Source organism: Callithrix jacchus, chromosome 13 (genome assembly GCF_049354715.1).
Source record: "Callithrix jacchus isolate 240 chromosome 13, calJac240_pri, whole genome shotgun sequence".
Classification (NCBI taxonomy): domain Eukaryota; kingdom Metazoa; phylum Chordata; class Mammalia; order Primates; family Cebidae; genus Callithrix; species Callithrix jacchus.
Window position 1 is genome coordinate 32,039,836 of NC_133514.1, and position 15,179 is coordinate 32,055,014.

Here is a 15,179-nt window from a genome sequence, read left to right on the forward strand (position 1 = left end):
TGACGCTTATCTAAAATGTGTTCTCTCTCTAAGGCACAACATAACCTTCTTGAGCTTAGAAACACTAGACCACACTTCACCATTATACCTGGGGACCATTTATAGTCAAATCACCCACAAAAATGTTAACAACTGATATAGTTTGGCTGTGTCCCTACCCAAATTTCATCTTGTAGTTCCCATCATCCTACATGTCATGGGAGGGACCCAGAGAGAGGTAATTGAATCATGGGAGCAGTTACGCCTATGCTGTTCTTGAGGTAGTCAGTTCTCACAAGATCTGATAAGTTTTATAAGGGGCCTTTACGTCTTTGCTCAGCTCTTCTCTCTCCTGACTCCATGGATAGAAGGATGGTCTGCTTCCCCTTCTGTCATGATTGTAAGTTTTCTGAGGCCTCCCCAGCCATGGGGAACTGTGACTCATAAATCTTTCTTTTCTTTTCTTTTTTTTTTTAAAAGGACTAATATAACAATGTAGCACCAACACTAGGAAAAGAAACTTACTGCAGTATGAGAGCTGAAACAAGGCAGAGCATGGCCTCATTTGACCTTAGTTGAGAATGCATGCATTGGGTGACTCAAATTCTTGACCCCTTTGTGCATGTCTGCAAAAGTACTGCTGAGTATCAAGCTTGGACAAAAAAGCACTGCTGACTATTGATTGTGAATTACCAAGTAGAAAATTCACAAGCATGGAATCCTCAAATAATGAAGATTGACTATTATTAGGTTTAAGGATATTGCCACATAAATAGATCTAATTAACAATTTGCCCCTTATATTTAGCTTATCAATAGAAGTTAAAATAATGAGGCCGGGTGGGGTGGCTCAAGCCTGTAATCCCAGCACTTTGGGAGGCCGAGGTGGGTGGATCATGAGCTTAAGAGATCAAGACCATCCTGGTCAACATGGTGAAACCTGGTCTCTACTAAAAATACAAAAAATTAGCTGGGCATGGTGGCATGTGCCTGTAATCCCAGCTACTCAGGAGGCTGAGGCAGGAGAATTGCCTGAACCAAGGAGGCAGAGGTTGCGGTGAACCGAGATCACGCCATTGCACTCCAGCCTGGGTAACAAGAGCGAAACTCCATCTCAAAAAAAAAAAAAAAAAAAGAAGTTAAAATAATGACAAAACTAATATATAATACTATAACCAGCTGTTTCCAGTAACAACTCATTCCTCATTTCCATTTTTAATTCTATTATTGACCCCCCAAAATGATTTTCATTTTAATATTTGTAATAATTGTTACAAATTTTGTACTTTCATAACATATGATGATTTTATGCATGTGTAACTTTTTATTTTGAAATAAATACAGATTCACAGGAAGTTACAAAACAGTACAGAGAGGTCCTGTATACCCTTAACCCAGTTTCCTACAGTGGAACCATGTAACTATAATCCAATATCAAAACTAGGAAAATGACATTGGTATAAGCCACAGACCTTATTAAGACTTTACAACCAGTTTTACATCCACTTGTGTGTAGTTCTATGCAGTTTTATCACATGTAGGTTTGTGAAACAATCATTCTAAGATACAGAACTGCTCTATCACCAGAGCCATCCCTTGTGCCACTCCTTTATATATATTTTTCATACTGAAACTCTTCCCTACCCCCATTCTCCTACCCTGTCCCTAAATCCTGAAAATTAATATCTTCTCCATATCCATACTTTTGTCATTTCCAGAATGTTTCATAAATGAAATTATGTAGTATGAGACCTGTAGAGATTTTTTTTTTTATTGCTTAGCATACTGCCTCTCAGATTCAACCAAGCTGTATGAGTAGATTGTTTCTTTTTATTGCTAAGTAGTATGCCATCATATGAATGTGCCATAGTTTAACCATTCACTCACTGGAAATTTGGGTGGTTGTCAATTTTTGGTTATTACAAATTAAGCTGCTATGTACATTCATGTGTAGCTTTTTGTGTGAACATCATTTTTTGTTTGCCAGGAAAAAATGCCACGGGATGGTTGGATCGTATGGCAGCTGCATGTTTATTTCTTTTTTTAAAGATTGGGTTTTGCTATGTTGCGCAGGATGGTCTTGAACTCCTGGGCTCAAGTGATCCTCCTGCCCTGGCTTCCTGAGTAGCTGGAACTACAAGCACATGCCACTGTGCATGACTGCATGTTTAGTTTTTAAAGATACTGCCAACTTGTTTTCTGGAGTGGCTGTGCTATCTTACATTTCCTGATGGCAATACATGTGGGATTTGGAGTCTTCCATCCTCACTGGTATTTGGCACTATTATCATTTTCTTTTCCAGCTATTCTAACAAGTGTATAGTTACGTCTCATTGTGGTTTTCATATGCATTTCCTTAATGGTTATAATGTTGAACATTTATTTTTTTGGAGATAGTTTCACTCTTGTTGCCAGGCTGGAGTGCAATGGTGCAATATCGGTTCACCACAACCTCCACCTCCTGGGTTCAAAAGGTTCTCCTGCCTCAGCCTCCCAAGTAGCTAGGATTATAGGCACCGACTACCACGCCTGGCTAATTTTGTATTTTTTAGTAGAGATGGACTTTCTCCATGTTGGTCAGGCTGGTCTCGAACTCCCTACCTCAGGTGATCCATCTACCTTGGCCTCCCAAAGTGCTGGGATTACAGGCGTGAGCCTGAACTTCTTTTGATAAGCCCATTTGCCATCAGTATATTCTCTCTGGTGAAAAGTCTATTCCTGTCTTATTCTCATTTTCTAATTGGATTGCCTCTCTTTTTTTAAATACTGAATTTTGGAAGCGCTTTATATGTTCTAGATGTAAGTCCTTGCTCAGATAAATGATCTGCAAATGCTTTTCTCCCCAATTCCTAGCTTGTCTTTTCACCTTCCTAACAGTCTTTTGCAGAGAAAAAGTTTCTAATTTTGATATAAGTGAATTTATTCTTTCTTTTATAGATTGTGTTTTTCGTGTCATGTCTAAGTACTCCTCATCCAGGCTGAGATCCTGAAGATGTTCTCTCATGTTTTCTTCTAGACGTTTTATAGCTTTACATTTTACATTTAAGCCCAGGGTTCATTTGGAATTACTTTTTGCATGAGGTTAGAGTAAAGTTCATTTTTTTGGCCTATGGATGTCCAATTGCTCTAGCAACATTTCATGAAGACTACACTTTTCCTCCACTAAATGCACCTTTGTTAAAAATCAATGGAACGAAACCAATTGAACATATTTGTGAGGGTCTATTTTCAGAATCTTTATTCTTTTCTACAGATTTGTGTGTCTATCCCTATGGTCACAATGTCTTTATTACTGAAACTACATGCTAAAGCTTAACAGTGGACAGAATAATTCCATATACTTTATTCTATTTCAAAATTGTTTTAGCTATTCTAGTTTCTTTGCCTTCTCAGGAAAGTATCAGAATAAGCTTGTCTGCTTATAAATATCTTGTTGGAATTTTGATAAGAACTGCAATAAACCTTCAGATAAATTTGTGGTGAACTGACATCATTATGTTGAGTCTTTTAATCCATGAACACAGTACATTTCTACATTTATTTAGATTTCCTTTTTAGAAAAATCAGCGTTTTATAGTTTATAGCATAGAAACCTTATATATTTTGTTATATTTGTACCTAAGTATTTCATTTTAAAGTTATTTCATTTTATTTTGAGATGGAGTCTTGCTCTGTCACTCAGGCTAGAATGCAGTGGCATGAGCTTGGCTCACTGCAACCTCTGCCTCCCAGGTTCAAGTGATTCTCATGCCTCAGCCTCCCAAGTAGCTGAAATTATAAGCATCCACCACCATGCCTAATTTTTTTGTATTTTTAGTAGAGACGGGGTTTTGCCTGTTGGCCAGGCTGGTCTCGAACTCCTGACCTCAGGTAGATCCACCTGCCTCAGCCTCCCAAAGTGCTGAGATTATAAGCGTGAGCCACCATGCCTGGCTGCCCAAAGTTATTTTAAATGGTATTTAAAAAATTTTTATTTCCATGTGTTCTTCGCTAATATTTAAAAATACAGTTGATTCTTGAACAATATGGATTTGAACTGTGTGGGACAACCTATACCTGGATTTTCTTCCACCTCTGCTACTCCTGAGACCACATGACCAATCCCTCCTCTTCCTTAGACTACTCAATGTGAAGATGAAGACCTTTATGGTAATCCACTTCCACTTAATGAATGGTAAACACATTTTTTCTTCCTTTTGATTTTTTAGTAACATTTTCCCTAGCTTACTTACTGTAAACATATAGTGGTATATAATACATACATAAAATTATGTGTTAATTGACTGTTCATGTTATCAGTAAGCTTTTCAGTCAACAGTAGGCTATTTGTATTAAAAGTTAAGTTCTGGGCGAGGAAGAGTTATATGCAGATTTTTTGACTGTTGGTTTTGCGGAGGAGTCAGAGGTGGGATCAGTGCCCCTAACCCCTGCATCATTTAACAGTTGGGTCTTTTAGGTTTTCATCATATCCAGTGACCTTGCTGAACTTACTAGCTCCAAGTTTTCCTTTCTTTCTTTTTTTAAGATTCCCTGGGATTTTCTATGTAGACCATCATGTTCTCTTCAAACAGGGATAATTTTATTTCTTCTTTTCCAATCTGAATGCTGTTAATTCCTCTCCTTGGCTTTTTTGCTTGTACAACTTCCAGTATTATGTCAAGTGTGATGAAAGATAGCATTCAGCTCTCAATTGTGTGTAATAATTCATTTTAAATATCAAATTCCATTTGCTTATATTTTGTTTAGGAGATCTGCATCAATTATCAGCACGGACATTGGTCCATGGGGTGTTGTCCATACTATATCGACCTGGTCTTCGAACCATGGTAATATTAATCTTATATTATTCTCTCAATTTCTATTTTCTAGAAGAGATTGTATAGAATTTCTGTTCTTTAAATCTTTAGAATTCTCCAGTGAAACCACCTGGGCCTTAGAGTTTCTTTTCCAACTGTGAATTACATTTAATAGTTATAAGACTATTTAAATGCTCTATTTAGAACTACATGTGTTTAATAGTTCGTACTTTTGATACAACCTGTGGGCCAGTAGTGTTAACTCATTTAATTCTTGATAGAGATAATTTATGGCTTTATCCTTTGCTAGACTTGATAAAGGTTTGTCAACTTAATTGATCTTTCCAAATAATAATCTTTTTGTTGTAGTTTTATTATCCTTTCATCTTGATCACTTTTGGTTTTTTTTTTTTTTTGAGATAGAGTCTCACCCTGTTGCCCAGGCTGGAGTGCAGTGGTGTGATCTTGGCTCACTGCAACCTCCACCTCCCAGGTTCAAGCGATTCTCTTGTCTCAGCCTCCTGAGTGGCTGAGATTACAGGTGTACACTGCAACACCCAGCTAATTTTTTGTATTTTAGTAGAGACAGGGGTTTCACCGTGTTGCCTAGGCTGGCCTCGAACTCCTAAACTCAGGCAATCCACCTGCCTCAGCCTCCCAAAGTGCTAGGATTACATGTGTGAGCCACTGTACCCAGTCTTTCTTTTTCTGGTTTCTTAAGGTTGGAAGCTTAAGATTATTTATCTGAAGCACTCCCTCTTTTCTAATATAGACATTTAGTGCTATAAACTTCCTTATTAGCAATGCTTTAGCCATGTCCCTCCAAGTTTGGTATGTTGCATTTTCATTTTAATTTAGTTCATGTATTTATTTCCTTGAAAATCCCATGACTATTTCAAAATGTATTATTTACTTAGTTTTTGCAGAGATAGGGTAACCCTATGTTTCCCAGGCTGGTCTCAAATTCCTAGCCTCAAGCAAGCCCTATGCCTCCTATTTACTTTCCAAGTGTTTGAAAATTTACATATTTTTCTGTTTGCATATTGTCAAGAGCATATATTCTGTATGATTTTAATGCCTTTAAATATGTTGATATGTATTTCATGGCCCAAGATATTGTCTATTTTGATCCATGTTCCACAGGTGCTTGAAAGGTCTATTTTGCTGCTGTTAGGTACAATAATCTATACATGTCAATTAGATCCTGTTGATTGACAGTGTTAAGATTCTTCAACATTCTTCCTGATTTTCTGCTTAGTAGCTTTATCAATTGGGAGAGGAGTACAAAGTCTCCAACTATAATTCTAAATTTGTCCATTTCTCCTTTCAATTTTATCAGTTTTTCTTCATATATTCTGAAGCTCTGATGTCTGGTATATACATACTTAAGACTGCTATACCTACTTGGTAGACTGACTCTTTCATCATTAAGTAATATCCCTTTTTGGAAATTTTCCTTCCTCTGAAGTCTACTTATCCACCATTAATACAGTCACTCTTATTTTATTATTTGCATGGTCTATCTTTTCTCCTATGTCTATATTCCGACTTATATCACTATATTTGAAATGAGTTTGTTAACAGTAGTTGGGTTGTTTTTTTAATCCATTCTGTCAACGTGTCTTTTAAGTGGTATATTTAGATCACGCATATTCAGTATAAGTAATGACATGTTAGGGCTTAAGCCTAGGATTTAATTATTTATTTCCTGTTTTTCCTTCTGTTCAATTTTCTATTTCATTTTTCCTGCCTTCCTGTGGGTTACCTGAACATTTTCAAAATTCCATTTTGATTTACCAATACTGTTTAAAACAATTCTGAGATATTTAGATTCACTTGTAAAATATAATGCAGAGAGATCTCATACACCATTCTAGTTCCCTCTAATAGTAACATCCCACATTATGATTATCTGAAATACCTCCTTTATATTCATTGAGAACCATAACAAAGAATGTTGTTATTTGTGCTACAACTGCCAAACATAATTTGGAAACTCAAGAGAAGGATGATCTATTACATTTACCTATATTTCTATGCTTTTCTTCTACTTCTTCCTTCATTCCTAATGTTCTCGGTTTCCTTCTTTTACTAGATTCTGTTTGGAGAATTTCTTTTAGCCATTCTTTAAGGGTAGGCGTGTTGAAGAAAAATTCTTAAGTTTTATTTTATCTGAGAATATGTGTTTTACCTCCATATCTAAAAGATATTTGTACTGGGTACAGAAGTCTGAGTTGAAACTTATTTCTTGCATTTGAAAAATGATGTGTTACTTCCTCTGGACTCCATGGTTTCTAATGAGATATCTTTTGTCAAATATTTTTTCCCCTACATATAATGTGGCTTCCTTCTAGTAGCTTTGAAGATTTTTTCTCTGTTCCTTGTTTTTAAAAGTTTTATTATGATGTGCATTAGCATGAATTTTTGGGGGTTTCATGTTTGGGGGTTTTCAGCTTCTTTTATATGGTATGTAACTTTTTAAGATAGACTGAAATCACACAGCCAATCTAAAAATGCGACATGTGCCTTTAAGGTTCTTTCATTTCTCTTTGTAACTTGAGAGTCATTTCTTTTTTTCGTGCTAAATAATATTCTATTGTCTGGATGTACTATTTTATCCATTTATCTACAGAAGGATATCTTGGTTGCTTGCAAGTGTTAACCATTAAGAGTAAAGCTGCTATAAACACCTGTGTGCAGGTTTCTATGTGAACACAGGCTTTTAACCGATTTGTGTAAATACCAAGAAGTATAATTGCTGGAGCATATGGTAAGACTATGTTCGATTTTGTAATAAACCACCATACTGTCTTCCAAAGTGGCTGTACTGTTTTGTGCTCCCACTAGCAATGGATCAGAGTTCCTGTTGCCCCATATCCTCACCAGTATTTAATGTCATCAGTGTTCTGGATTTGGGCCATTCTAATAGGTATGTACAGGTATTTCACTGTTCTAGTTTAAATTTTCCTGATGACATATGATGTAAAACATCTTGTCATATGCTTATTTGCTGTCCATGTATATTCTTTAGTAAAGTGTCTGCTAAACTCTTTGGCTTGTGTTTGTTTTTAAAATTTTTTATTTTTTGTGACAGATTTTCACTCTTGTCGCCCAGGCTGGCGTGCAATGGCATGATCTTGACTCATTGCAACCTCTACCTCCTGGGTTCAAGCAATTCTCCTGCCTCAGCCAGCCTCCCAAGCAGCTGGAATTACAGGCACCCACCACCATGCCCGGCTAATTTTTGCATTTTTAGTAGAGACAGGGTTCACCATGTTGGCCAGGCTGGTCTCAAACTCCTGACTTCAGGTGATCCACCTGACGTGGCCTCCCAAAGTGCTGGGATTACAGGCGTATCATGCCCAGCAGGCTCATTTTTAAACGAACTTGTTTTCTTATGGTGAGTTTAACATTTAAAAAAAAATATTTCAGATAATCCCTTATCTGGTATGTATTTTGCAAATATTTTCTCTTTATTCTCCTGACAGTGCCTTTTGCAGAACAGACATATTTAATTGTAATAAAGTCTGGCTATTCAATTCTTTCTTTAACAAACCACACCTTTGGTATTGCAATTAAAGTCATTGCCAAACCCATCATCTAGATTTTCTACTATGTCATCTTCTGGAAGTTTTGTAGTTTTGTATTTTACATTTAGGTCTGTGGTATATTTTGAATTACTTTTTTGTGCAGGATGTTAAGGAGGTCTATGTCTAGATTCCCTTTTCTGCATGTGGACGTCCAGTTGTTCCAGCAATATTTGTTGAAAAGACTTGGTTCCATTTTCCTGCCTCTTCTTTGTCAAAGATCAGTTTATATTTATGTGGCTCTATTTCTGGGCTCTCTGTTCTGTTCCATTGCTTGATTTGTCTGTTCTTTTGCCAATACCAACCTGCCTTAATTACTGTAGCTTTATAGTATGTCTTGAAGTAAAGTAGTGTCAGTCCTCTGACTGTTTTCTTTCAATATTGAGTTGGCTATTCTTAGTCTTTTGTCTCTCCATATAAACATTATTTTCTTAATTTTAATTTTATTGTAAATTGAAAAATTGTAATTGTATATATTTAAGTGGTACAATGTGATGTTACATGCATATAGCACAGAATTATTAAATCAAGCTAACACATCCATTGCCTTGAATACTTATTTTCTGTGGTAAAAGTATTTGAAATGTAATCTCTTGGCAATTTTGAGATATACAATTATTAATTACAATCACCCTGTTGTGCAAGAGACCTTAAAATTTATTCCTTCCATATCTGAAACTTTGTGCCATATAAATTTTAGAATCAGTTTGTCGGTATGCACAAAATAACTCACTGAGATTTTGATTTGGATGGCAATGAATCTGTAAATCAAGCTGGAAAAAACTGGTATCTTGACAATACTGACATTTTCTATTCATAAACATGGAATCTCTCTATTAGGTCAATTTTTTTCACCAGAGTCTTGTAGTTTTCCTCATATAGACCTTGCATGCATTTGGTTAGATTTAAACCTAGGTATTTATTTTTTTTGATGCTAATATAAATGGTATGTTTTAAATTTCAAATTCTACTTGGTCATTGGTGGTATATAAAAAAGCAGTATCATATATTAACCTTTATCCTACAACTTCCCCATAATTGCTTATAAGCTCCAGGAGGGTTTTTTGTGGATTCTTTTGACTTTTCTATAGATATGATCATGTCATCTGTGAGAAAGAACAGTTGTCTTTCTTCTCTCCCAATATGTGTACCTTTTATTTCCTTGTCTTGTCTTACTGCATTAGCTAGTACTTCCAGTACAATGTTGAAAAGCAGTGATGAGAGACATCACCGCCTTGATCTTAGTGCTAAAACTTTAAAATTTTCACTGTTTAGATAAAGTTAGCTGCAGGATTTTTGCAGATTTTAAAAAATCAAGTTGAGGAAATTCCTCTTTATTCCTAGTTTACTGAGAGCTTTTAACATGAATAGGTGTTAGATTTTGTCAAATGCTTTTTTTTGCATCTATTGATATAATCATAGGATTTTTCTTCTTTAGATGACAGATAACATTAATTGACTTTCAAATGCTGGACAAGCCTTACATACCTGGGATATATCCCAGTTGGTGGTACTGGTGTGAAATTCTTTTTTTTTTTTTTTTTTTTTTAGACAGGATCTTGTTCTGTTGCCCAGGCTGCAGTGAAGAAGTGTGACTGTGGCCTACTGCAGCTTTGACCTCCTGGGATCAAGCAATCCTCCCTTCTCAGCTTCCCAAGTAGCTAGGACTACAGGTGTGCACCACATCAGCCTGATTTAAAAATTTTTTTTTCTAGAGACAGGGCCTTGCTATGTTGTACAGGCTGGCCTCAAACTCCTAGCCCCAAGTGGTCCTCCCACCTTAACCTCCCAAAGTACTGGATTACAGGCACGAGCCACAGTGTCCAGACATAAAATTCTTTTTATACATTATTTAATTCAATTTGCTAATACTTGGCCAAAAAATTCTGCATCTAGCTTCATGAGTGATATTTGTCTTTTTTTTTCCCAGATAGGGTCTTGCTCTGTTGCCCACGTTGGAGCACAGTGGCACAGTGGCACAATCATGGCTCACTGCAGCATTGATGTCCTAGGCTCAAGTGATCCTCCGCCTCAGCCTACTGAGTAGCTGGGACCACAGGTGCATGTCACCATGCCTGGATAATTTTTGCATTTTTTTGTAGAGGTAGGGTTTTTCCATATTGCCAGGCTAGTGTCAAACTCCTGGGCTCAAACACTTCTCCCACTTTGGCCTTCCAAAATGCTGGGATTACAGCGGTGAGCCACCATGACTGGCCCTGTAATTTTTTTTAATGTCAATTTTATTTATGTTTATCTTTGTCTCTCTCTTTTAGAGACAGGGTCTCTGTCACCCAGGCTGGAGTGCAGTGCTGTGATCATAGCTCACTGCAGCCCTGCACTCCTGGGCTTAAGCCATCCTCCTACTTCAACTTCCCAAATAATGTTGAATTTAGACAGTAAATGTAGGCAGCTCTTTAAATTTAATCAATTTTTATCCCATGGATTCACAGACAACAGTTGAATATCCAGGAGATAAAGATTCCTGGCTACTCCTTCTCAGTAATTAAAAATTTTTACTTTAAGTTCTGGGATACATGTGCAGAATGTGCAGGTTTGTTACATAGGTATATGTGTGCCATGGTAGTTTGCCGCACCTATTGACCTCTGTCATCTACATTCTCTCCCCTTGCCCCTCCACCTTCCAACAGGCCCCAGTGTGTGTTGTTCCCCTCCCTGTTTCCTCATCCTCACTGTTCAACTCCCACTTATACATGAGAATATGCGGTATTTGGTTTTCTCTTCCTATATTAGTTTGCTGAGGATGGTGCCTTCCAGCTTCAACCATGTCCCTGCAAAGGACATCTCATTCCTTTTTATGGCTGCATGGTATTCCATGATGTATATATTCCACATTTTCTTTATACATTCTATCATTGATGGACATTTGGGTTAGTTCCATGTCTTTGCTACCGTAAAGAGTACTAAAATAAACATACATGTGCATGTGTCTTTACAGTAGAATGATTTATATTCCTTTGGGTATATACCCAGTAATGGGATTGCTGGGTCAAATGGTATTTCTGGTTCTAGATGCTTGAGATATCGCCACACTGTTTTCCACAATGGCTGAACTAATTTACATTCTCACCAACAGTGTAAAAGCATTCTTATTTCTCCACAGTCTCACCAGCATCTATTGTTTCTTGACTTTTCAATAATTGCCATTCAAACTGGTGTGAGATGGTATTTCGCTGTGGTTTTGATTTGCATTTCTCTAATAATCAGTGATGTTGAGCTTTTCAGGGCTCTGTAGTTTTCTTTTCTTCTAAGTTCTTTGTCTTGTTTTGGTATTAAAACAATGTTCCTCTAAAAGAATGAGTTAGGAAGTATTCCCTCTACTTGTATCTTCTGAAAGATATTATAGAGAATGGGTATAACCTCTTCCTTGAGAGCATTCACTAGTAAACCTATCTGGTCCTGGAGCTGTTTTGGAAGGTTATTAGTTATTGGCTCAATTTGTTGAATAGATTTAAGCCCACTCAAATCATGTATTTCTTCTTGGTGACTTTTTGCAGATCATGTCTTTCAAGGAATTGGTACATTTCATCTAGGTTACCATATTTATGGGCCTAGAGTTGTTCATAGTATCCCTTATCTTTTTAATGTCCACAGGATCTGTAGTGATGTCCTCTTTTTATTTTTTTCTTTTTTGTTTTTGAGATGCAGTCTCACTCTGTTGCCCAGGCTGGAGTGCAGTGGCATGATCTTGGCTCACTGCAACCTCCACCTTCTGGGTTCAAGCGATTTTCCTGCCTCAACCTCCTGAGTAGCTGGGACTTACAGGTGCCCACCACCATATCTGGCTAATTTTAATATTTTTATTAGAGACGGGGTTTCACCATGTTGGTCAGGATAATCTCGATCTCCTGACCTCGTGATCCATGTGCCTTGGCCTCCCAAGGTGCTTAGATTACAGGCATGAGCCTTTGCACCATTCATTGATTTCTGATATCAGTAATTTGCAGCCTTTTTTTTTCTTAGTTATTCTGGCTAGAGGCTTATCAACGTTACAAATCTCTTCAAAAACCCAGATTTTGGTTTTGTTGATTTTTTTCTATAATTTCCTGTTTGTAATTTCATTTCTGCCCTAATTTTTATTATTTCTTTTCTTCTGTTTATTTTGGATTTAACTTGTCCTCCTTTTCTAGTTTTCTAAGATGTAAATGTAAATTATTGACTTTAGATATTTCTTGTTTTCTAATATATTCATTCAATGCTATAAATTTCTTCTTACATACTGCTTTTGCTTCATCCTACAAATTTCGTTTTCCTTTTCATTTAGTTCAAGGTATTTAAAAATTTCTCTTGAGCTTTCTTCTTTGATCCATTTATTATTTAGAAGTGTGCTGATAAGTCTCAAAGAATCTGGGTATTTTCCAGCTATCTTTTGGTTATTTATGCCTAATATAGGTCTTCTAATTGATCTTAATTAATTCCACTGTGATCTAATATGGTTTGGCTCTGTGTCCCCACCCAACTTTCATCTTGTAGCTCCCATAATTCCCATGTGTTGTGGGAGGGACCTGGTGGGAGATGAACGAACCATGGGAGCAGGTCTTTCCTATGCTGTTCTCATGATAGTGAATGGGTCTCATGAGATCTGATGATTTTAAAAACGGGAGTTTCTCTGCACAAGCTCTCTTTGCCTGCTGCCATCCATGTAAGATGTGACTTGCTTCTCCTTGTCTTCTGCCTTGATAGTGAGGCTTCCCCAGCCACATGGAACTGTAAATCCATTATAAACCTCTTTCTTTTGTAAATTGCCCAGTCTTGAATATGTCTTCATCAGTAGTGTGAAAATGGACTAATACATGGTCTGAGAGCAGACTGTATGTTTTCTACTATTTCAAGTCTCTTAACATGTGTATTATGGTCAAGGTATGGTCTGTCTTAGTGAGTCTTGTGTATGTTTGAGAAGAGTATCTAACATGCTATGGTTAAACTGAATAGTCTACAGATGTCTATTATGTCAAGCTGATTGATGGTGTTGCTGAGTTCAACTTTGTCCTTTGCAATTTTCTGTCTGTTGGATATGTCCAACAGGGCATTTCTGATAACAGGGTATTTCCAACTATAATAGTGGATTCCTCTATTTCTCCATGTAGTTGTTAGTTTTTGATTGAGTTTTTATTTCAATTAGATAAATTTTCAGTTCTAAGTCTTCTATTAGGTTATTATATTATTTCATTTCTTTGATGAAATTTTCTAGTTTTTCATCTGTTTCAAAAGTGTTTTTAACTGCTTGTGCAATTATCTTTATGGCAGCTGCTTTAAAAGTCTCTCAGTTAATTACAGTTCCAGCACCTGTGTCAACTTTGATGTTGGCATCTATTGAGTATCTTTTCTCATTCAAGTTGAGATTTTCTTGGTGTGTGGTAAGATGAGTGATTTTTTATTGTATCATGGTCAAATGGGGCATTTCAATGAGATTCTGAATTATAGTTAATCTTGCACGTCAGCAAGACTTTACTAAAACTGTACAGGCAGGAAAAATGGGTGGCAGGGAAGGGGAAGAACTGACTCTTTACTATTATGCAGAGGTGAAGTTCTGGCTTTCTACAGGGCCTTCACTTACACCCTGGGGAATATCCTGTTACCACTCGAAAGGGCTGAAGTGCATGGTCCCCACTGAGCCTCCACCAACATTGTAAAAGGAGGGCTTGTTACTGCTGGATGTGGTGGAGTTCCAGGCCCTCCACTTTATTCGCTGACTCTACCCCTAGTGGAAAGGGGCAACTCATCACCACTAAGCAGGGGTAGATATCCACTGACATGGCAGGAGCAGGATGGTGGCAGGGAGGGGAATGCATTATTGCCATGTGTGGACCCCGTACTTGATCACCACTGGCACTATAAGGAAGAAAAGGGGTACCTTGTTCCAGTTGGGTAGGAGGTCAGAGTCCAGGATCCCCACTCAACCTCCTTTGACATCACCCCAGTGGGAAATGGGAGGGGTGTATTTAATGTCGAATAGGTTTCCATCTTTCTAGGCTGCCCCATTCTTAATCCACTGCCAAGAAAGAAGAGGTTTTTCTTGGAGCTTTTTGGGGAGGGTTCTGCCTCAGTTGGCATTTCTGTGTTGGGTGCATCCAGTCTGAGATATGGAGGAAACAAAAAAATTCAGGGAACTTACTGCTTTGTCATTCCCTGAGTCCCAAGGTCCCTAGGTGGTCTGTCTTCTCTTCAGTTTTGAAAGTTTTCCCATATTTGTTTTATTAAAACATCCAGGGTTTTTAGATCTATTTAGTGGCAGGGATGCAGAACATTTGTCTACTCTGTTTTGTGCAGAAATGTAAATATATGTGTGTTTAAGGAAGTAAAAACCTGAATTTACCTAATTTTTATATAAAGTCAAAATAAAAGATGAACATAAACTAAGAATCAGAGAAATACAGTAACAGTTACTAAAACAATTTCCAACTTCCACAGAACTATTACCTTTCCCAGCTGTCCTCCTGATCTTAGGAATGGTGAATTTCTTCAAAGGATTGACTTCACCAGTATTTAACAGGGGTTCATTAGTTGAGTTCATTTGCCACAGTGTATTCTGTTTAGCAGTTTCTTTCATTTCCATTTTGTTGGAGGCCTAAAATCAACCCAAGGTTATTAAGCAAAAGGTCAATACATACATAAAATGCAATAGCATTACAATCATTTAAGAGTTCTTCAACAAAATTGAATAGTAAAATGTTCTTAGTCAACTGTCAGAAAGTTTCCATCTCAATTGCCAGTTACTCAAAAACGAAAATGAGTGGACAACTTGGGTTTTTATATAATATTAAAAATATCAGCTGGGCACGGTGACTTATGCCTGTAAT

General features: G+C 37.1%; 1 protein-coding gene across 1 annotated transcript in view; it reads right to left on the reverse strand.

The window, feature by feature from the left end:
- The window catches only part of TEX15 (testis expressed 15, meiosis and synapsis associated), a 69,503-nt gene that overhangs the window by 51,657 nt on the left and 2,667 nt on the right, over nt 1-15,179 (reverse strand). Inside the window, exon 2 of the mRNA XM_035270244.3 lies at nt 14,800-14,947. Coding sequence (XP_035126135.3) covers nt 14,800-14,947 — 148 coding nt within the window. The remainder of the gene's footprint in view (nt 1-14,799; nt 14,948-15,179) is intronic.